This window comes from Anguilla anguilla, chromosome 7 (genome assembly GCF_013347855.1).
Source record: "Anguilla anguilla isolate fAngAng1 chromosome 7, fAngAng1.pri, whole genome shotgun sequence".
NCBI lineage: Eukaryota > Metazoa > Chordata > Actinopteri > Anguilliformes > Anguillidae > Anguilla > Anguilla anguilla.
In genome coordinates, this window is record NC_049207.1 from 2391393 (window position 1) to 2414034 (window position 22642).

At 48.2% G+C, this 22642-nt stretch overlaps 1 protein-coding gene across 2 annotated transcripts; it reads right to left on the minus strand.

The window, feature by feature from the left end:
• Positions 1–259: 259 nt before the first annotated feature.
• LOC118232220 (CCR4-NOT transcription complex subunit 4-like) lies at positions 260–21528 on the minus strand. 2 transcript variants are annotated; one of them, XM_035426988.1, is made up of 13 exons: positions 21243–21519; positions 13824–14041; positions 12788–12985; positions 12321–12407; positions 11726–11827; positions 11184–11309; positions 10377–10501; positions 9831–10031; positions 9362–9419; positions 8501–8801; positions 7682–8161; positions 1691–1927; positions 260–649 (listed from the first exon to the last, which is right to left on the minus strand). In XM_035426988.1, the coding sequence occupies exons 2-13, from the start codon at positions 13995–13997 to the stop codon at positions 333–335; spliced, it is 2406 nt and encodes an 801-aa protein (XP_035282879.1). In that variant the 5' UTR covers positions 13998–14041; positions 21243–21519; the 3' UTR covers positions 260–332. The 2 variants fall into 2 exon arrangements, with proteins under 2 accessions (XP_035282879.1, XP_035282880.1); XM_035426989.1 differs by lacking the exon at positions 1691–1927 and having other exon boundaries at positions 21243–21528.
• Positions 21529–22642: the final 1114 nt, after the last annotated feature.

Genomic DNA, 22642 nt, shown 5'->3' on the forward strand with positions numbered 1-22642 from the left:
TAGACTGAACTATGATTAAAATAAACACAGACTTCCTGTTTACTCCGAGCATTTCCCTGCTCCGATGGCACCCAGAGGAAGTGCATCATGTGCAGGAGCAGCACGTGACTGAGCCGTATTCCAGACTGACGGGTAGTGAAGCTGGGATAGAGCCAGGGTAGGGTGTCACCAAAAAAAATAAAAATAAAAATAAAAAACAGGTCTTCAGAAACGGACAGGATAAGGAGGGGGAAAAAAAGAATATATAATCTTGTTATTATTTTGTTAATAGCTTTTGTAATCTGATTTAATCTGGTGTCTGTGGTCGGGGAGACGCTTGACAGCAGCGCCCCCTAGTGGCGGTCCATGGCTGCGCTCTGTAGCAGCTCTGTGGGGGGTGGGGCTGGGGGTCTGAAGGCTGTCTGGAAGCCGGGCGGGGGTGAGTGGAACTGGCTGGCGGACGCGGGCGGGGGGGCCGGGTAGGGCGCCCAGCCGGGTCTGTGGAGGGGGGGTATCTGTGTGCCGCCGAACAGGCCACTGTGGGGGGGCTGGGGGGGGCCCACGGACCCCGGAGCGTCCATTTCCGTCAGCGTCTGCAGAGATTTGAGCCAGTGCGGAGGGTTGTCGTCGTGGAGGGAGTCCAGACTGTTGGCCGAGGATGCTGGGATACCTGCGGGACAGGAGAGGAGGACCACCTGTTTCACAAACATTTCATCCAGACCCTCAAATTTCAGACAGCAACAATTAATCTGTCCACTGAGCACAGGCTGAAACAGGCTGTTCAGGCCCGAAAGCTGGTGGCCAATCCTAAAGCAATTACTTTTAACAAGTGCTCTCTCACTCTCTTGACGGTACAAAAAAAATCACTTAAAATTGAATGGCATAGAAACAAGAAAGCAATCTAGCCAATGCAAACTTTATTGTACATCGTACAAAGCTGCAAAAGCAGGTTCCAGAGGTTATCCAATATGAGTCTCACCAAGCGTGCAGGGGAGCTACACCCAATACGGGCATGCATATGTGGTGTAGCTGGCCACATTAGAGGCATCGATCACAGTTACAGTCAAAAGCTCTTACAGAGGCCTGGCAGTGAAGGGGTTAACCCTTCAGGGTGTGAGGTCACAGACATGTGATTAGAATGTTCTTAACAAATTCCACTGTTCGCCACAGCAAACGGGCCTATACGGACAGAATAATGCGCTCAAAATTCTCAAAGAATAACATAACAATTGTCTGATTATATAAAGCTCGTCTTTAGGCCTATTCAAGTTCACCAAGCCCTGACAGAATAAAAATGATCTTTCTATAGCCGCCCATTTAAATGCCTTTTTCAAATTTCTCACCGTGTGAGAACGGCTACAGAAAAGCCCAGACAGCCGGCACGTCATGGCCATTTTGATAATAATGCAACTGCTCTGACACGACGCTCCTCCTGCCACGTTCAACTGCTCAAGTCAAAGTCTTCATTTTTGCAGAAAAAGCTCTCTTTTTTGCATCTGACCGTACTACTCTGACAACAGTATGAGCGCAAAATGGCTTGACAAAGGGGGAAAAAAACAAAGTGACATCACCATGGAAACCCCCTGCTTGTGTGCTCCTCCGCGGCTGCTTGAGGCTGATTGGCTGCTGGGTAGGTATGGGAGACCCTGAGCCTATTACAGCACATCTCCACCCTCCCCCGCCCCTCCCCCCGCCCTCTGTGATTGGTTACCTGTTATGATGGCGGGGTCCATCCAGCTGGCCGTCGCGTCCCAGCTCAAACTGTGCGCGACCCCCCCCGAGCCCCCCGGCACGCCTGTGTGGTTAACGCTGGAGGACGAGGACGAGGACGAGGACGAAGAGGAGGAGTTGGGCAAACCCCCAAAGTTGATGTTGATGTTGGGTAAGAGCGCTCTAAGCCCATCCTGCCACTCTTTCACATTTATACTCTCTACTGAAGTGCTGTTTTCTGCAGAGAGGGAGGGAGGGGGAGAGAGGGAGAAAGGGGGAGAGGGAGGGAGAGAGAGGGGGAGAGAGGTAAAGGGAGGAAAAAGGAAAGACGTGCGTCAGACAAAGGAAACTGAATACAGTCTTCCTCTTTCAGCTGCCAGTTCCCACCCCTGGACTCAAAACTCCGCACAGGGCCTCCATATAAAGATCAGGCAGAGATGGACCACACTGCAGAAGCTGCCCCAGGGCGATCTAACCCCGGGCTGCACGGGGGGATTGATACTCGGGTTGAGTCGGCCACTCCACGGTCCACTTCAGATCCTTATTCCGAGCTCTTCTTGCATTTCCATAAATCTGAATTCAGAAAACATCACACGCTCTCGGACTATCGATGCGTTACTCAGCTCAGGACGGGCTCCTCAAAGAGAGGGCTGATCAGGACTCAGAGGTGTAAGGAAGGAGACATTTGGGAACATGTCCTCGGATCAAGCCCGACCCTCAAAGACAAACGGGAGACCACGATTCCGACAGTCCGGCGTACTCAAGCAGTTTCACTGCAAAGATTTTAAAAGCAAAGAGCAAAAACCTGCAATACTAACAATGATACCACCGACAAAATAAAAACGTTTCATAAAATCTGCTTTTCCCCCCAGTCAAGTAACGATTCACTTTATTTCCAAAATACTGCCGAACATCCTGGCACACAGTAAAGGCCTCTCTGCTACAACCCCAGAGTTATACTGCACCAGCGTCCTTACGCTCCCACCTGAAGAGGTCTGCACAGTTCCTCTGTTGATCCTCCTGTTCAATGGTGACTTTAGTTCTCGCTTCTTGAAGCTTTCTGTCATTAAATTGCTAATAGGACAGAGCCTCATATCAACCAATTCATTCTGTGAGTAAGAGCAGTGTTCCACTGAAACAATTACCAAGGAAAGACTTTGAAATATAAACCCGATCTATTTATAATTTGCTACTTTAGGCCTCTGACTACGGCTAATTTCATTTTGAAAAAGCATCATCAATCGGTAATATTTACAAGAAATGACGCAGCTTGGACGACGCTTACAGAGACAAAGCCATTGGTCAAATGAAACATGATCCACACTGTGGGGGAGAGGAGAGCTCAGTACTGCGGTATTCATAATTACCCAGAACGCACTGCGGCCGCGGTGGCACTAGGATCATCAGCTGAGTTGCACTTGCATCTCCTGATAAACAGGAAACCGCATGTTTTATTCATGGCACTGAGAGGTACGCAGCAAAACAAGCCTTGCATAATTAAACCTCGCTTAAAAATGGCTCCTGGAAGTCTTTAAAATGATCACTGCCAGCCTGTAATGGCATTGCATGGGAAAAGCCTGAAATTTTTATTCTTCCAAATTTTTCCTCAAAATTGCTTCATTTTTTAAATGTAATTTTGTGTTGCGTCTCCTGCACTCACTGCAGGTACGTAGTTAGCAGGACGTCCCGATGAGGAGCGTCTCGATCTGAAGCCGTAAGCGTTAGCGTCAGTGCTACGCGCACTACTGCCCAGAACACAAGCACGCAGCGTCTCAGTCTCCACTCTCGCACGGCACGGCCGGCTGACACAGCGGCTCCACGCGCAGTCACGTGACCTGACCCTGAACTCTGACCTCGCCGAACACCGCCGACAGCCAGCGGCCCCGACAGAGCGACGCTCAGTTCAACAGAACACCACATCACGAAAATATGCATGACGGAGGTCACACAGAACAAATCGACATGCCTAACGACGTTTCCTTCGGTGTAGAAGCAGGTTAAAGAAACTCCGCCAGCACACAAGCACAGCCATGGCAGCCATGTTTGCACACTGGAAACAGCCCAGTGTAATGTAGCCTAATCTAGAGACAAGCACATCGCCAAGGCAACAAAGTCACTGTACTCTCCAAACCATCATAGAGGCACAGTGCTTGGGAAATGTTCATAGAGGACCCCTGGCAGCTGGTTTCAGCAGTGAAACGATGCATCTCACTATCACACACACGCCCAGAAGAGGAATTACCCACAATGCATCTCACTATCACACACACGCCCAGAAGAGGAATTACCCACAATGCATCTCACTATCACACACGCGCCCAGAAGAGGAATTACCCACAATGCATCTCACTATCACACACGCGCCCAGAAGAGGAATTACCCACAATGCACCTCACTATCACACACACGCCCAGAAGAGGAATTACCCACAATGCATCTCACTATCACACACACGCCCAGAAGAGGAATTACCCACAATGCATCTCACTATCACACACACGCCCAGAAGAGGAATTACCCACAATGCATCTCACTATCACACACACGCCCAGAAGAGGAATTACCCACAATGCACCTCACTATCACACACACGCCCAGAAGAGGAATTACCCACAATGCATCTCACTATCACACACACGCCCAGAAGAGGAATTACCCACAATGCATCTCACTATCACACACACGCCCAGAAGAGGAATTACCCACAATGCACCTCACTATCACACACACGCCCAGAAGAGGAATTACCCACAATGCACCTCACTATCACACACACGCCCAGAAGAGGAATTACCCACAATGCACCTCACTATCACACACACGCCCAGAAGAGGAATTACCCACAATGCATCTCACTATCACACACACGCCCAGAAGAGGAATTACCCACAATGCATCTCACTATCACACACACGCCCAGAAGAGGCCTGAGGGAGGGCCCTTTACACGCTCTCTACCGCTGCGAGACAATCCTACGCCCGGCCGCTAAATTACCCACAATGCCTCATTTACAGGGCACCAAAGGCTTTCTCACTCATTTAGCGGCATCATTATTTAAAATGTGCAACTAATTAAAGCCTTTAATTCATTTGAACTCTCCTAGAAAAAAAAAGAAAAACGTATTTGAAAACACATCCCTGAAAATACTTAGTTGGAGATACAAACGCACGCCAAGAGAATAACATGGCCGCCGTAACACTGACTGATAACCGGGGTCCCCCACAGGCACCGGAGGAGCACAATAAACCTGAATAATCAAGCAATTAGTGCCCAATTGTAAATCTCAGAAAGGCGCTTTTTTTCCTTAACGCTTTGAGACGAAGGAAAGCATGGGCAAAATGTTTTTAAAAATGCCACACTGCAAATGGCACACAGAACAGAGACAGACTCCATATTTACTGCAGTGTGCAATTTATCCATTCAAGCACACAAAATAACAGCAGATCAACACGTACAATAAAAAACTTCAACTATGGTGTAATACAGAGACCAACAACCAGCGGGAAATGCTGGGTCATCGATGAGGACACGAGAGAACTGTCACCCGCCATTGGACTGACGTATATTTAACTGCAAACAAACAACTGATGTATATTTAACTCAAAGAAAGCTCTACCGCCCTCGTGTTGAGGGATGACTGAACTGCAGGTTGAAATCACTTCCGTTTTAAAACACAGCAGTAGCTGCCCTCATACCAGTCAGGCAGTCACAAGTATGTCAAAATCTTACACCACATAAAAACGGACCGTAAGTTTCGTTTGGTTGCGTAACCAAACTCCCAGGCTTTGAGTGTGTGCCGACTGGCAAGTCTGATGCCGGTCGGCAGGAGCCAGAATTCAGCAGCAAGCAGAACAGGAACACAAACACATCCCCCTGAGGAGACACGCTTTCCATCTGCTACAGACACCCCAACCAAGTCTGCCTGCCTCCTAACAAGAGCCTCAACAGGCAGAGCCTACTGCACACACACTGGCACAGAGCCTACTGCACACACACTCGCACACTATATCACTCTATCACTCACACACACACACTCGCACACTCTATCACTCACACACACACACTCGCACACTCTATCACTCACACACACACACACACTGGCACACTCTCTCTCTCACACACTCGCGCACACTCTCTCTCTCTCTCTCACACACACACACACACACACACACACACACACTGGCACTCTCTCTCTCTCACACACTCGCACACTCACACACTGGCACTCTCTCTCTCTCACACACTCGCACACTCTATCACTCACTCGCACACTCACACACACACACTGGCACTCTCTCTCTCACACACTCGCACACTCTCTCACACACTCGCACACTCTATCAAATGCAAATTAAATGAAAATGAACCTTTTAAGGAAATGATGTTTTATGTACTCATTTTGTTTCTGTACCAATTATAATTTTGTTAAAGGAAAGACCAAATTTTACCTAAACACGGGATCACTGAACACCTTTATTATCATCACCTGTGTCCTTAATCCTGAAATAGAGAGTGTATGTTGACAAGAGGCAACCCAAAGGAAGTGCACTACCTCATTATTTCTAAAAATAGCCTTTCACATGTGATAGGGAGTGGGAGTCAGTCAAAGCTTTATCACCAGACAATGCAACAACTACACCCTGTGGCCACAGAATGAACTGCAACTGCATGACCTAACCACAGGCTGCATGACACTGAGCTGGAAGACTGCATTACTGTAAAGTGACAACTTCATAATTAGAATATATTTTACTAATATTATGCCAGAGTGGGGGGGGGGGGGGGGGGGGGGGATCTATTAAAATGAGCTTGCAAGAAGATCCATCATGTCAACTCAACAAATATTCACTTGACATAATGTCCTTAACTTCACAATGGCAGTGCCAACGGGCTCAAAAGCAGAGATAAATCATTTGATGTCTAACTGGTCCAGCTCAATAGATACTCACGCATCATTTTCTGTTGAGTTTTTAAGTGAAAATACACTTGGGGTTAGAACCGCTACGCTAGGGAAACTTAAAAAACACGACACGAAAATACAGACTGCCAGCTGCAATGTGAGGGGATTTACATCCATTAAAATTGTCCTGTTTAAGTCTGTCCCTTGCAAAGGTGACGTTAACTTATTTCCACAGACTTTTGCACACCACAGTACACACATACATAACACACAAGCACTCAAAAGCAAATTTCCCTTCAGTGGATGAATGGGGCGTTCCTCTTCATCATCTGCATTCACTGGTAAAGTTTATAAATTTCCACATTTGAGAACCAGTTTCCTCACGAAGGGAACTTCCCAATAGTCAGCAAAAATGTGACAACCTCTCTTCAGCCAATAAGATCTGCCCACCACCAGCTCACTTCCAAAACAACCCAGCTGTGCTTTTCAATGATCTCAACTCCCTTCCCCAACAGCAGCTGTGGATTATGACCACTTCCCTACTTGGTAAGAGAGAGAACATCGTAACTGTGCTTCAAACGATTTCCCATGTAAAACGCACTGCTGAGACGACACATGACGACCCTGCAAACTAAATACTGCTAAATCCAGCACACTGTTTTGTTGCTGAAGGTAAGCACTTTTCCAGCCATCATTGTTGGTTGCAAAAATAAGGTGCAGACTCCCCAGGAGAAACCCCCCCACCCCTCCCCCATCCAGACCTCGTCTCACCTGTGACAGGAACCCCCCCAAGCCCCCACCCCTCCTCACCTGTGATAGGTATCCCCCCTTCCCCCCGCCCTGCCCCTCCCCCACGCCCCTCCTCACCTGTGATAGGAATGCCCCCTCCCCCCCCGCCCCGCCCCTCCCCTCCCCTCCTCACCTGTGATAGGAATGCCCCCTCCCCCCCGCCCCGCCCCTCCCCTCCTCACCTGTGATAGGTATCCCCCCTCCACCCCGCCCTGCCCCTCCCCCACGCCCCTCCTCACCTGTGATAGGTATCCCCCCTCCCCCCCGCCCCGCCCCGCCCCGCCCCGCCCCGCCCCTCCTCACCTGTGATAGGAATGCCCCCGAGCCCGGTGCTGTGGTGGGGGGGCAGGCTCAGGTCCAGGAAGCCGCTGTTGCCGCCGGCGCTGGCCATGTGGTTGAGGTGCAGCAGGTTGCTATGCAACGGCAGGCCGATCCAGGGGTGGCGGCCGTGCTGGGAGGGGAAGCTGAGCGAGCCGCACAGGGCGCGGTGCTGGAACTGGGACAGGCGCTGGGGCAGGTGGGCGGGGTTAGGGAGCCCGCCGCCGCCCCCGGGGCCCGCCTTGGCCCGCGGCCCGTTCAGGGGCCCGTTGAAGGGCCCGTGGAGGAAGCCCCCGGGCGAGAGGGGCAAGGGGTCCTGCACGGAGAGCTCCTTCTCGATCAGGTCGGCCAGCGCCTTGCGGGTGACGTCGAACGGGTCGAACCCGAGGTCGTCCTCCGTCTGCTTGGAGGACCCGAACCCGAAGGCCGCCTGCCAGTCTGTGGAGGAGGACACCGGGATGGTGTCTGCCGGGGGGGCGGAGAGAGGAGGATGCAGTTCACAAAAACGCCTCGAACATTTACATGAAGCACAGAGTACAGACCCGGGACCTCACTGGGAGGCGCAGGCCGGACTGGTGTGGGACGACCCATTACACGGCAGTGGGCTGAATATTATAATATCACAATATAATATCAGCGCTGAAAGCACAACCGCCGATACGTCTGCTTTCTGGAAGTCTTACACCCTGTGAGAGCAGTCATTAGGCTAATTATACTTCGCGAGAAAATACAAACTGCCACCCAAACGCTGAAATCATTCATTTCATTTCCACTGAGCATGCGGGGGAAACGCGGGGGACCCACCGGAGGTGAAGAGGCTCTGCGGCTCGGGGGCCGTGGGCCAGTCGGGGTGGCCCTGGGGGGCGCTGGGGAAGGCCGGCAGGCCCCCGGGGATGGGGTTGGGGTGCCGGAAGTTGCTGTTGTCTGAGAAGAGAGACTGCGACTCGGCGGCGCCCCCTGGGAAGGGCGAGCGGGCCGCCCCCTCCGGCACGCCGACGGGGGCCAGGCTGGGTTTGGGGGGGATCGCCAGGTTGGGTTTGGGGGGGATCGCCAGGCTGGGTTTGGGGAGGCCCGGCGGGGGCGAGGGGGAGTCGCTGTTCGGGATCTGGCGAGAGAGTGAGAGGCGGAGGGGAGGAGTGCGGGAGACGGGGGAGGAGGAGGGTGGGTGGGGCAAACAGGCGATCTTTCATTTCATCTTTTATTCCTTTAATCCTACCTGATACGTAGTAAAATAATGTGAAAAGCTCCCATGTGACTAAATCGGCAAATTACATGACCATACAGATGCTGTAACACCTTGCTGCTGATTGGCTGTCTCATCAGCACCCAATAGATATCAATAATTAAGTTTTTTTTCCCCAGAAGTATTTCACATAGCGATTCTATATACCATGCAGCCCAACTGTATTCTGCAATGAAGACGCCCTACTGAATTCTACAATAAAGATGCCCTACTGAATTCTGCAATAAAGACGCCCTACTGAATTCTGCAATAAAGACGCCCTACTGAATTGCGCAATTAGGATGCCATACGTAACAACACAACACACCTGAGCATTCAATATGAATGCAGATACTGAGGCAAAGTGAAATAATACTTATAAAAACAATGGGATTACTAGCTGGTGTCTGTGTTCCACACCGATAGTGAGGTTGCGCTCTCACCTGTTGTAGAGTTTCTCCGTTCCCTATACTGATGGATTCGGGGGGTCTGTCGCTGGGGCTGAAATGAGTAACAGAGTCAGAACAGAAACATTCAGGAGGACGGCCATGTTCCTCCTCCCGACGCAGAGGCTCGCTGGAGTCCGGCAGCAGAGTCTGTGGAAGGTCTGCCCTCTGCTGGAGGAACAGGGCATAGACGCCAGCTACTCACATACTGTATGCTGCGCTCCTCAGTTTACATTAGGAAAGAACAGCACTGGAGCTGAACAGATGTACACTGATACGGGCAAAAAAATGTTTCAATGGAAAACCTTCAAATTGGGTGGAAAGTAACCTAAATGTAACTGTCTTCAATACCCACCAGAGTCTACAGTATTCACTATATTTTTGGGCCAGGCAACTGTATGACCCAAAATTCAACGGTCCAAAACCACACCCATGGACAGCAGCCCCCTCCCCTCGGATTGGCTACCTGGCGAGGTCGCAGCTCGTGGAGAAGGGGGGCAGGCCCAGGCCCAGGCCCAGGTCCGACTCGGGCCCGTCCGGGGTCAGGTGATCCGAGTCCGAGCTGCCGTCCAGGAGGGGCGGGCTCTTGCGGTGGTCTGTGCCCAGCCCATTGGCCGTTTTGCCCATCTGTAACGATGGCCACGCCTCTCTGCTGCTGCTGTTCGGTCTGTGGATGGGGGGTCAAAGGGTGGGTGGGAGGAGTTAGGTAAAATACAGGACCAGCGCACGGTACTATTGACAGGTGGGAGTATGGCATGTGGAGTACCTGTACCTGTGTGAGTATGGCATGTGGTGTACCTGTACCTGTGTGAGTATGGCATGTGGAAGATGTACAGGGAGGAGCACCTGTACCTTTGTGAGTATGGCATGTGGAAGATGTACAGGGAGGAGCACCTGTACCTGTGTGAGTATGGCATGTGGAGTACCTGTACCTGTGTGAGTATGGCATGTGGAGTACCTGTACCTGTGTGAGTATGGCATGTGGAGGATGTACAGGGAGGAGCATCTGTACCTTTGTGAAGAGCAGGATTTGCCCTTGGTCTTCTCGCCACCCACTGATGAGGTCTGTAAGAAGTTGGGGTTCATTTTGTAGAGCTCCTGTAGCAGCTTCTGTTCATACTCCTGGTGCTTCCCCGCCTGGAACCAAAGGAACAGGAGAGTTTCGACCTGAACTTTTACTGTCAGGCCCCACATAATTGGAATAAAATTTGGTTCCACATGGACGGCATTTTCTTTTGGGTTTCTAATGGACTTTTTTTTCCCCTTCAACCCTCACCTCATACCAAATCAATTCTACTCATTCTATTTCTATGGTAGAGCCCATAAGCCTCACAGTTCTACTCATTCAGTTTCCATAAGCCCTTCAGTTCTACTCATCCTGATTCTATGGTAGAGCCCAGAAACCCTTCAGTTCTACTCATTCTGTTTCTATGGTAGAGCCCATAAGCCCTTCAGTTCTACTCATTCTGTTTCTATGGTAGAGCCCATAAGCCCTTCAGTTCTACTCATTCTGATTCTATGGTAGAGCCCATAAGCCCTTCAGTTCTACTCATTCTGATTCTATGGTAGAGCCCATAAGCCCTTCCGTTCTACTCATTCTATTTCTATGGTAGAGCCTATAAGCCCTTCAGTTCTACTCATTCTATTTCTATGGTAGAACCTATAAGCCCTTCAGTTCTACTCATTCTGATTCTATGGTAGAGCCCACAAGCCCTTCCGTTCTACTCATTCGATTTCTATGGTAGAGCCTATAAGCCCTTCAGTTCTACTCATTGTATTTCTATGGTGGATGCTGAAACGGAGCAGGTAAGAGGCACACCTGCATCTCCTCCTTAGTGAAGCTGGCCGCCTCGTCCCCCAGCTCGTGCAGGTACATGCAGTCAGGCTTGGGGCACTGCATGCTTTTCAGGAAGTAGCTGCAGTATTTTGTTGTACCTAAAGAAGCCTGGAACAAAAAAAAACAAAAGAAACAGGTTGTCTGAGGGAAAGGGATTCAGGTGAACAAAAGAGCCAGACAAACCAAACAGGTGAGGACAACCGAACCACAAGGCCTCATTGAAAAAGACTCCTTATGAAATGACAATGGGAATAAATCTCTTCCGGAAGCTGTCCATGAGCTCATGCAATCCGCACGCAAACACACAGCTCAGCATAGCAGACCGCACAGCGACAATATATTCTACTGTTCTCCCACTTTCACCATGCGGCACTATATAGGTGATGGATAAGAGTCATTTTCAAAATGCTAAATGAGTCATATTGTGAAGAGTAATGAGCTCATACATTTTCAGTCACACGACCCTTTATCACTGAAGGCTGACTTTAGCAGTACTGCTGCACTCTCAGGTACCTGAGGCTTACCTTGAGCGTCCTGCCGTCGACCACGACGTTGTTGACACACTGTATCGCCCTGAGAGCGTCTTCAGACCGAAGGTAGGTCACATACGCACTGGCACTAGGACCCTGCGGACGAGAAGCAGGCCAGATCGTTTTGGACTTCTCAGAATCTCTCCCCCGCACTGCGGGGACTGTGACTGCACAATTAAACCTGACAACTTCACTGCATGTTGCTTCTCAAAATAAAAAAGTCCAATTTGCATTCAGATTAAGTCCTACATAAAAAATGAGTGTACTATGCGTGTTATGAACTCACAGCACATAGAATGTGAACTGCTGAATTCTGCACTTCCTTACGGTATTTTAAATGTAAACTTCAAGGAATTTTCTAGGATCATTTTCAATATTTATCCAGTTAAAAATCAAGAAACACATTACTAAAAACATCAAGCACATTCACAACCTACCTTGAATTTCCCCACATTAATAATGAAATACATCTGGGAACCCTGCAAACTGATGCAGACATGGAAATGGTGAACTTGGTCACCTGACCATGAGTAAGCCCAAACTCATTGGCACGTTCCTGTGAAGCTCCGCCCCTAGCCCCTCCCCTTACCTGTGAGCCTGCGTATGAAGTGCTGTTGTTGATGACGACTTTATGGATCTTCCCAAACTTCCCAAAATACTCCGGCCTCTTCAGAACCTGGACAGGTGAGACGAGACGGGGTGGGGGGGGGGGGGGGGGGGGGTCAGTCAACCATAATGCACCTGTGACGGCATCGGTGTCAAAGAGGCTGCACCACTTCCTCCAGGAAGCACCGCCATGTTGATTTTAACACAATACACAGCAATACGCAAGAGCTTCTCTGTAAACGGAAAGCTTGTCCTCAGATAATGTTCATATAAAAGAAGATGATGTGTTGGAGGGAAAGGGTTGTGTTGGATCCATAACACAGACCATGAACAGGCCCCAATGAAGCCAGTTCTGAACTACACCACACACGCCTGGAGAGACATGCAGAGGCCTACTTGCAGGAGAGATGCGGGGGGGAGGGGGGACGCGGCGAGGGGGGGGGAGCTCACCTCGGGGTCGGCCAGCCTCTGGGACAGGCCCACCACGAACAGCAGGTTCCTCTGCACCACGCGCACGCTGGCCAGGTGCTTCCTGTTCTCCGTCATCTTCTGCTTGCGCTCGTTCTGCTTCTGCTTCTTCTCGTTCTTTATCCTCTGCAGCTCCTCCGCGGACAGCGGCTTGTACACCGCCGGGTCTTCTGGGTAAGGCTGCGGCACACGGGGCGGGACAAGAGGCCCGTTAGGTCGTTGCGGCATCACTATGACGATGGCCCGAACGAGGTGAGCATGGCATGTGCTTGGCTTTAACCCTCTGAACAGCAGGTTTATTGGAACTTAAACAGAACTTAAGTCAGTGTTCTGGAACTTACCTCTGGTGATTGTGACATTAGCATTAGAATGTTCAGGGGAATGTTAGGGGGCGGGGCAGGAGGGCAGTACCTTCCTGAAGGCGGGGCGGGGTAGGGGGGCGGGGCAGGACCTTCCTGCAGGCGGGGCAGGGGAGCGGGGTGGGGGCGGGACAGTACCTTCCTGCAGGTGGGGCAGGGGGGCGGGGCAGGGGGGCAGTACCTTCCTGCAGGCGGGGCAGGGGGGCAGGGTAGGGGGCAGGTCAGGGGCAGTACCTTCCTGCAGGCGGGGCAGGGGGGCGGGGCAGGGGGGCAGTACCTTCCTGCAGGCGGGGCAGGGGGCGGGGCAGGGGGGCAGTACCTTCCTGCAGGCAGGGCAGGGGGGCGGGGTAGGGGGCGGGGCAGGGGGCAGTACCTTCCTGCAGGCGGGGCAGGGGGGCGGGGCAGGGGGGCAGTACCTTCCTGCAGGGGGCGGGGGCTGGGGGCAGGTCAGGGGCAGTACCTTGGGGCAGGGGGCGGGGCAGGGGCAGTACCTTCCTGCAGGCGGGGCTGGGGGGCGGGACAGGGGCAGTACCTTCCTGCAGGCGGGGCAGGGGGCGGGGGCTGGGGGCAGGTCAGGGGCAGTACCTTGGGGCAGGGGGCGGGGCAGGGGCAGTACCTTCCTGCAGGCGGGGCAGGGGGGCGGGGCAGGGGGGCAGTACCTTCCTGCAGGCGGGGCAGAGCCCGTTCTCGTCGGTGCGGATGCGGTGCCAGCAGAAGCGGCAGATCTGGTAGCCGCAGGTGCAGGGGAAGAAGTTGACGTCGTCGATCTCCAGGGGCTCCATGCACAGCGGGCACTCCATGGAGTCGTCCTTAACGTCAGGGCTGCGGGACATCCTACGGCACGGCGGAGAGGCGGGGGGGCGTTCTCACGGTGGGGCTGTGGGGGGGGGAAGGTTTCTATTGTTTTTATTTTGATGAATCTACATCATACAATAATATCAAAACAACCTCATGGTGTTTATGCATAGTCAGGTTCCTTTTAAGTGCAAAGACCATTTCACCATATTGTGGAACCACATATAATTCAATGGAGTTCCCTCATTTCTCCACAGCACCACTGCACAGCTGACTGAGGTTATAAATGGCTTCAGCGTGAACACATGCGTGTGAAATAGGAAGTACGCACATTTTAAAGGCCAAAATTTACATACACACTCAGATCACTTTACTCATTCATTCACAAATCGGCCGACCGCAGAATACAGAAGAATGATGCCACATTAAAAACGGCCTTTTCTGACTTTCAAACAGCCTGTCGAGTTTTGACATCTGCCATATTTGTTTGTACGTCTTAATTTACCCATAAGCCAATCTGCCTACACAAGCCAGCCGTAAGTCATCCCACAGTGGGACAGCTTTAAGATCCTTCACAATGACAAGGAAGCAGTGGCGTCAAAGCGCAACATCAAAAATGATGACTGGCAGCAGCACTGGAGCACTGGAGCACTGGAGCATTGGCTCCACAACAAAAGGACTAATTAAGTTAAATTAATTTATAAAAATCAATCAGGCTACAGAAGATGGAAAGGGTCCAAGCTCAGGAAGTTTAAATGAGCATTCCAAATCCCGCTTTTGGGAATCTCTGATGTAGGAAATCTTGGATCCTTCGGTCCAAACGCTCCTGCATCTATAACCATTAGGGCACACAACCAAGCTATATTAAACAGCTCATTAATATTCATCAGTTAAGCCCAGCACAAATCTGAGCCATTTGTTTAAAGAAAACCGGAGTTTTAAAAAATCAGTTTTAACCCTTTCAGTGTCATCCTGCTCTTTCATGAGCACAAATTCTCTCACAAAGAGCTGTCAGCAGACAAGCATCAGGAAGTCAGATGCAGCCAATCGCTTAATAACCCAATCAAGTCTAATTAGAGGAGCAGAGTTTGACTGAATGCATTTAAGAGCTTAGTGGAAACGGGCAGCGGCCCCTGCAGCGGGAGCTTTGGCTCCTGAGTGGGAGAGACAGCCGTAGCCAATGAGGAGGTGGCGGGCGAGTCGGAGCAAACAGGCTTTTCCCACCCAAACCCCGCTAGCCGAGAGAACAGGCCCGGGGTACAGCGCACTCAACTTGGCCCGGAGCCACAGAGGGGTGGGACGAACGGTGCTGGCTAAAAATATCCCCCCTCTACACACACACACACACACACACACACACACACACAGTTAGGAGGGGAGGAGCCAGCCACTGCACTCACTTTAAAGGAAAGACTACGAGTGAGCTGCTGCCTCTGCCCCTCAGTTGGCCCCGCCCCTCGACTGGCCCCTCCCCTCAGTTGGCTCCGCCCCTCACCATACTTGTCTGCGTTCAGTTTAGACCCGGCTGTGTCCTACCCGGGAATCAAACCTGCAACCTTCAGGTTACAAACCCAGCTTCTTACCCATCATACTATACCACATTATACGCCCCACATGCAGAGCAGTGAAATCTAGTCCACATTTTTGCTGTTGGCAAGCAGGTCTTCAGACAAAGTGCACTGATTAGACAACAGAAAAGCACCTGGTCATTTATCCAGTTGAGTGCTGTAACCACTGCAGCTTTTATACACGATTTTAAATCCAACTCAACGTGCAGCTTTAAAACAGCTCATCAAGCGGCCACATACATATAAAAGCCTATTTGGCAACATAATCGCAAACTGGATGAACTCATGCCCATAAGTGATGCTGAAACATCCACTGACCAGCAGCTGGTTACACTGAGACCATGGTCACAATGGAGATGAACACTACGTTTCCTTTCAATGCATCATGAAAGAGCTTATGTTCTTTTAGTTGTGTTATCAAAGTTAGTAAATTATTACCGTTTTTATCATTGAAGTCATACATAACTATATTTGCAATATAAGGTACACATTTTTAGATAAGTGTTTCTATCGATAGTGAATGATAAAAATACATTAAAATTCCCAACAGTGAAGGCTTCTGTCATGGTGTGGGAAGCATTCTCCTGGTACAGTATTCCTGCACTCATACTGCTTGAAATCAAGGTTGACATCAATCACTCCAGCATGGTACAGGACTGATCACCCCAGACTAATCACTTCTTGACTAATCATCACTCATCACCCAGGGGTTTGAGGAGCATGACACTGAGGACTTCCACATCACAGCCTTCTCAACCATCAGACCCAACAACAAAGCATTAATGGGACCTTCTGGACCAATGGCGGCAACATTTCCACACCTAAAAATTATATATGTATGATCACTGAATACATTTGCCCATCTTAAGCGACTTTACACCCAACATTTTAGGCCTATGTCCTCTCAGGGAACCACAAGGGAAATGCAATCGCTCCTACCACAATATTACAGTCGTTTTTACTGAAAACCATTCAACAGCAGCTAAGTTTTATATTTGTGTTGTGGTCCACTTGGGATTTTTTTTTTTTACAATAGGAAAGTACCAATAACACAGAAACCCTTTTCCAGCTATTGGATATTCTGATGAATCATATAAGATATAGGTGTTTATGAGAAATCACATCAGTTCTCTTTACCTGCATGCTGTGGGCTCACCGGACATCATAAACTAGCAAACAGGGTGGCAAGGCACCAGGTTCACACTGAAGGGAGGTCTGATTTTACTGACCTAATTTTACAAGCATCGCACCAATACAGAACATTTTAGCCAATCCTGATTCCACATCCAGATCTGAGACACACTGCCTTGCTAACACATTTATGTCAGCTTCCTGTACTCCAAAACCCAAAATAGATCTAGCTGCTCTATCTCCTCCAATACCTGGTAAGCAACAAAATGAGTCAGTGTTCAGCCGTCACTGATCACAAGATCCAAGAGGAAGTGACACACTGCGGATGGAAGACAAACAGTCCACTCTCATGCAAAGCCCTCCACATTACCCACATTCTGAAGGCCTGAACGAAATGCCAGTTTAAAGCCCGCTTCCTGTTTTCAGGTGATACAAGGTTATTACCGGCTCGTCCAATCACAGCGGCCTTTCAGTGGGTATGAAGGCTAGCCCCGAACCCAGACAATCAAATCAAATCAAATCTGTTTTATTTGCATAGCGCATTTTTCACAGAAAACTGCCACAAAGACACTTTACAGAGTAGCAAAAAAATCAGACCTGAACCCCCAAATGGCAAGCACAAGAGGCATGAAAAAAGGCCATTGAACTCCCCAGTGGGGAGAAAAACCCTCAAATGATGGTGAGAAACAAAACTCCCCAATGGGAAGAAATCTCAGGAGGAACCCGGCTATAGAGAGAGAGAGAGCCCGTCCTCCACTGGCCGGCCTGGTGTAAAGTAGCGCTAGAATGGATGTAACCATGACTAAACAGAACATTCTTTCTGCCCAATATGCCTCTAGCAGTGATGTAATTCAGCATTACATCACTGCTAATCACAGTCATGCTCCAGGACATCAGTTCTGGAGTTCTAGGACAACAGTGGTTGTGGGCTGTATACAGGAGACAAGTGAAGAGGTCAACAGGCTAAAAGGCAGCTGAACAATGTTTTGACACAGTTCAGACAGGAGATGAAGTCCATAGTGAAAGGCTTTTTAACTCACACTGTATGTACCAATTTCCCACATAAGCAGGTCTGTGAACGTTTTTTTTTTTTTTTTTTGCCCACACTAAATCATCACCACCATCCTCACTAAATTATTTGAGTACAGTATACTCAAGCCAGCTGTCAGGACAGCTTTAATCCATCAAGTTCTATTTACCCAAATACCATCCACTGGCTCAAATAACTCTTTATTCAATGAGTATTCAGGTCATAAAATTAATAAGTAAGCTGTTCTTATTCCATTTGTTTGGGGCTTTCTTGAATTTCATGAATCTTGACTGCACATTTTATTGCTTAGTGCATTGATGAACTCCCCTCAGGTAACCCTCAGGTAAATCACGGAAAGGCTACACGCTCCAGTCCTGACCCCTTTCAGAGTAAGTCCTCTGATGACACTCACCACATGCCAGACAGGCACCTCACTGCCCTAGCAAGGGTTCAAGGAAAGGCAGCTTAAATGCAGCTGTGTCCTACTCGAGACTAATGGAGAAGAAGAAAAAAACACCGATGCTTCTTTTTCTTTGGAAAATAGACTCCTGGTATTATTCTGTTTCAAAAGTTTTCCAAAATTGCCCCCTGTGGAACACTGTGGAAAAGCTGCAGCCTGCATGGATATTTGAGCACACATGCCACCAGTACATCACTGCAACTCCACTTGTCTTTTATTCACTTGCTTGCTAGATACCCTTACGCTGTTCAAGTCATTCGTATTTTTACCCCTTATCCACAGTCAGATCTTTACTAGAACAGTATTTTTACCCCTTATCCACAGTCAGATCTTTACTAGAACAAACCACGTTAAAAACTTCGCTCACAAGTCCAAAAGCAGTGCCCACCAGGAATCTGAACCAATGACCACATGGCTGAAGAGCAGGTGCCTTGCTGTAAAAACTGCAGGCATTCCAGCCCTCTAAGAAGAGTAATCCTACCTCACAGTCTGCTAGCTTCAGTGACCAATAAGCGACACGCAACAGAACTTCATTACTTTCAAACATAAGTTACTCCAGGGAGGACTGCAAGCCTACACGCTATTTAAAATACAATATTCTAATTTCTCTCTGGCAGTTGTATAAGCATAGAGACTGAAAGCACAAACCTTTTTTTATATGCCCATCCGAGGCAGTGCTGCCTGGCTTAAAAGTTCTCAGCGTTTTTAGCTAATGCCTAAATGTTGCAAATTTCCTCCATATGAATCAAAGGGAAATCTTCACATTGTGTAAACCACATTTAGGGAGAAACCAAACAACATTCATGTGCACAATTATGGCCAATGAATCGTCATAAATTACAAGAACAACAAAAAAAAAGTCTCAAAAGCATTAGAGTCTCCATTCTTGCAGTTCAATAATTTGGAATAATAACTTGTGCTCTCTCTAAGAAGTAGCCTATATCTGGCATTTCAGAGGGGAAATAATTTTGGCACCTGTAGCATTACACAACAGCTGGTACCCGTGGGAAAGGGGCCAAGCACGGTATCAATGCCCCCGGGCAACGGCAGGACAAAATACGTCCCCAGTACCAACAGTGCAGTATCCCACAACTCATTAATTCCCTCTCCGTGCCAAGAGATTGTTTCATGGCCATTTTACAGCTGTGGAATTTTCCCGCCGGTTATGACTACTTCACGGGAAAGCGGGAGTGCTTGCGCGATCAGTGGAGTAGGAGTTAGTTGAATTCGTCACTACTGTCACATGCTTGAGCAGTTAGTTCAAAGCTTGGCTTCAACTGCGAATTCACCTCAGGCCTCAGCAACAATGACATTCAACCACCAGTGGTGGTTAGAGACGAGACACCGATGCCCTGTTTTTGTTTCAGACGTTCATCTGCACCTGTCTGTTCATTCCGTTGGTCTGGTATTTGTGGAGAAGTGATTCTCATACCGCGGTAAAAGGGGCAGAGCAAGGATTTTCCTTTTCACAGTAGCATTAATAGTTGTTATAATAATGTATCCTGATTTCTGCATTTCGCAAAGACAGACATTTCTCTGCCCCCTGGATAGCAAGATATAAGAAATACACAACACATACTAGTTATCTATACTGCGTTCCGATAAAAAAAAAAACGCAAACAGGTAGTTGACATTGCCTAATTTAGGTAAGTAGTCTACTCTGATGACGAATGGAGTACCTGGGTAGTTGGCACTGCCAATTGGTATGTTCTCTATATCGACGACAAACGTCAAAGAATTCCGGCCTCTTGGCTAATTAAAGTGCCAACCAAACTGCTCGAATACGTACCCAGACAAGCTAGTTAATGAGCTAGCGACCCATCACAATAAGCTGTGTAACGTTAAACCATTCAATAGCTAGCTATATCGTTGAGCTTTAATGTTGCCATTTAATTCCGACGGTTTCAAAAGTCGGCTAATTTCTATGTTTAAAAAACACCACCATTAAACGTTAGTCGATCTCGTGCTTTGATTACGACTAGCTCAGCACAACGAAGCTAGCTTGCTAGCTCTCTGGCTACCTAGGCTAGGTAGGCTCCGAGGATAAGGACATTTGTTTTCTACGTAGTCTACCGAAGAAACTAGCTATCAATAAGAACCACGCACGAATCATACAGCTAGTTATGCTGTATCGACACATACAATCTAAAACCAATATTCCAAAACTGTTAGTCATCTGCCTTCTGCCTAGTTACTATAGTCTAGTAAGCAAACTACTGCGACTGTACCTAAATTAGATTGCGATCATGTTGATGAACATAACGTTGTGTCTCGCTTAGTTTATCTATCCGACTAGCTAATGTCAATAAAGTGAGCAAGCGAGTTAGCTAACGTGTTTTAACGCATAGCTAGGTTGGGCAACGTTAGCGAGGTAGCTCCAAATAATTCCAGATTTGATGTCGTGCTAGCTAGACTAGCCAACTTCCATGTAAGTTAACTAGCCTATAGTTAGCTTGATCACTTTGACAGATCCACTATACACACTAATGCGCCTTCACAGTATATTTGCCATTTTCTCGGAGGAAGCACTGGTTGTTGGTCTTAATTACTCAACATTCACGCCCAAGTTCATTTCTTGTTTGCTCCCAGACATCTGATGTTTTGCGCTCGATATCATACGGAAAAGCCGGTAAGGTGTTTACGGAATACAGTCAGCTTAGGTAGATAACTTAGTCAGCTGATAAAAACAGGACGTAGTCTAACGTAAAATGATAGCTCAGTAATGCTCAACCACGGCTTTCTCTTATGTGTTTGAAAATTTTCTAACGACTGTAACCAGTTTAGCAACACTGCAAGTGATGTAAAAATCATTGACATAGCTACATGCTAACTGGCCAACTAGGCGTTCAGCACACCCAGGAGCAGTGCGGCCTACACTGCCCCGGCAAAGCCTGCCACTCTCCCTCCAATCAGCTCGAGCACAGGGTAGATACTAAGGCTCAGTCAACCTTTGCTTTTTCCCTCCCACAAGTTAGTGTTACAGCAAGAAGATGGGTTCTTGAAATGCGGATCTGTACATATAGCTACACAAATGTAAAGTATGCGACCTCACTTTATAATTCCAGTTTATGGCGATAGTTTGTGGGATACTCACCCTGTCTCTACTGCTGGTATTCCTTTCCCACGGGATAGTCACACCAAATGGGAAGGGGATTGGTTATCTTTCTAAACTATCCAGGTGTGTGTAAGGTGACACCTTGAATTCGCCCTGTGTTTATTTTTAAACTCTGAGTTCGTTTGTTCAAAGAATGGTTTGCCTTTTTTCTTTTTTGCCTCTGTGTATTTAGCAGCAGTACCTTCTGACCACCATCTTACATTGAAATGGGAGGAGGGAGGGCATAACTATTCACAGCGCACTGAGTGTGCGCAGATAGACTATGCGCGAACGGCTTTATGGGCCATGTAGTTTTAGTTTAAAGAGTATAACTTCAACGACATTTAGAAAGTAGTTTATCGAAAATAATTCAATGCTATAAAATAAAATCGAGGAGCCGCATATCTTTGTAAAGTATTAAATTCTACCATGCGTTACATACATATAATCCGGGATCAGGGATGAAAACGGTCGTTGCACAGTAGATCGAAGAAGTATTTCACAAAAAGGGCTGCGTTCGCCTCAGGTCTATGGTCCAAATCAGATGGTGTGCAGTATGAAGACCAAGAAGTATACTGCCCCTAGTGGTACTATAGCGTGACAGTTTTCTGTAATACAAATGAATGGAACGTGCGTTTTTACGATTGGTTGGTTGGTTGATTGGATAAATAAATAAATAAATTTGGGTCTTTATTTTGCTGTTAACATTTGTTTAAGTGTGTCATTCATGATATTGTGGATCATTATTTAATTTGGCCACTTGTCTCAATATTACAGTATACGTACTTTGGGACCAGACTGGACTTGGAGGCAAAGCCTCGTGCGTTTTCTTTCATGGGAAGGCAGTTATGGTTAGAAGAAAGCAGGACTCGATCAAACATAATATTTTGCCTCGCACCGCCAGTGCTTGTTTGCCGCCCTAAATCATTTTGCAGAAGTACACCCGGATGACACAAGAGAGCGCTGCAGCATTACATTAAAAAATCCGGTGCTCAATATACCTACATTCTCAATGACGTACCTGTTCACAGCTGACACAAGGCAATAAAACTAAAAAGATTAGACAGTTTGGGAAACTTAAAAAAAGTTTTAATATTTTATAAAGTCAAAGTATTAATATAAGTCCTGAATGCAAAATCCAAACTCGGAGAACAATCTGCATTTTTATAAGTCACATGTATGGAAATTTAAATTAAATAACAAAGACCTGGATTATTTCTCATTGTGTTTACCTGAATTTATGACACAGTAATATTAATTTTTAATTACTATAGGCTATTATGTACCTACAGAGAATCTGATGTCAAATTGTTCACATATCAGTCAGAAAAATATGCCTCTTGAATGAACAGCACTTGATTAATGAATCAGTAATTATGTTAGTACAGATCTCAGGTCAT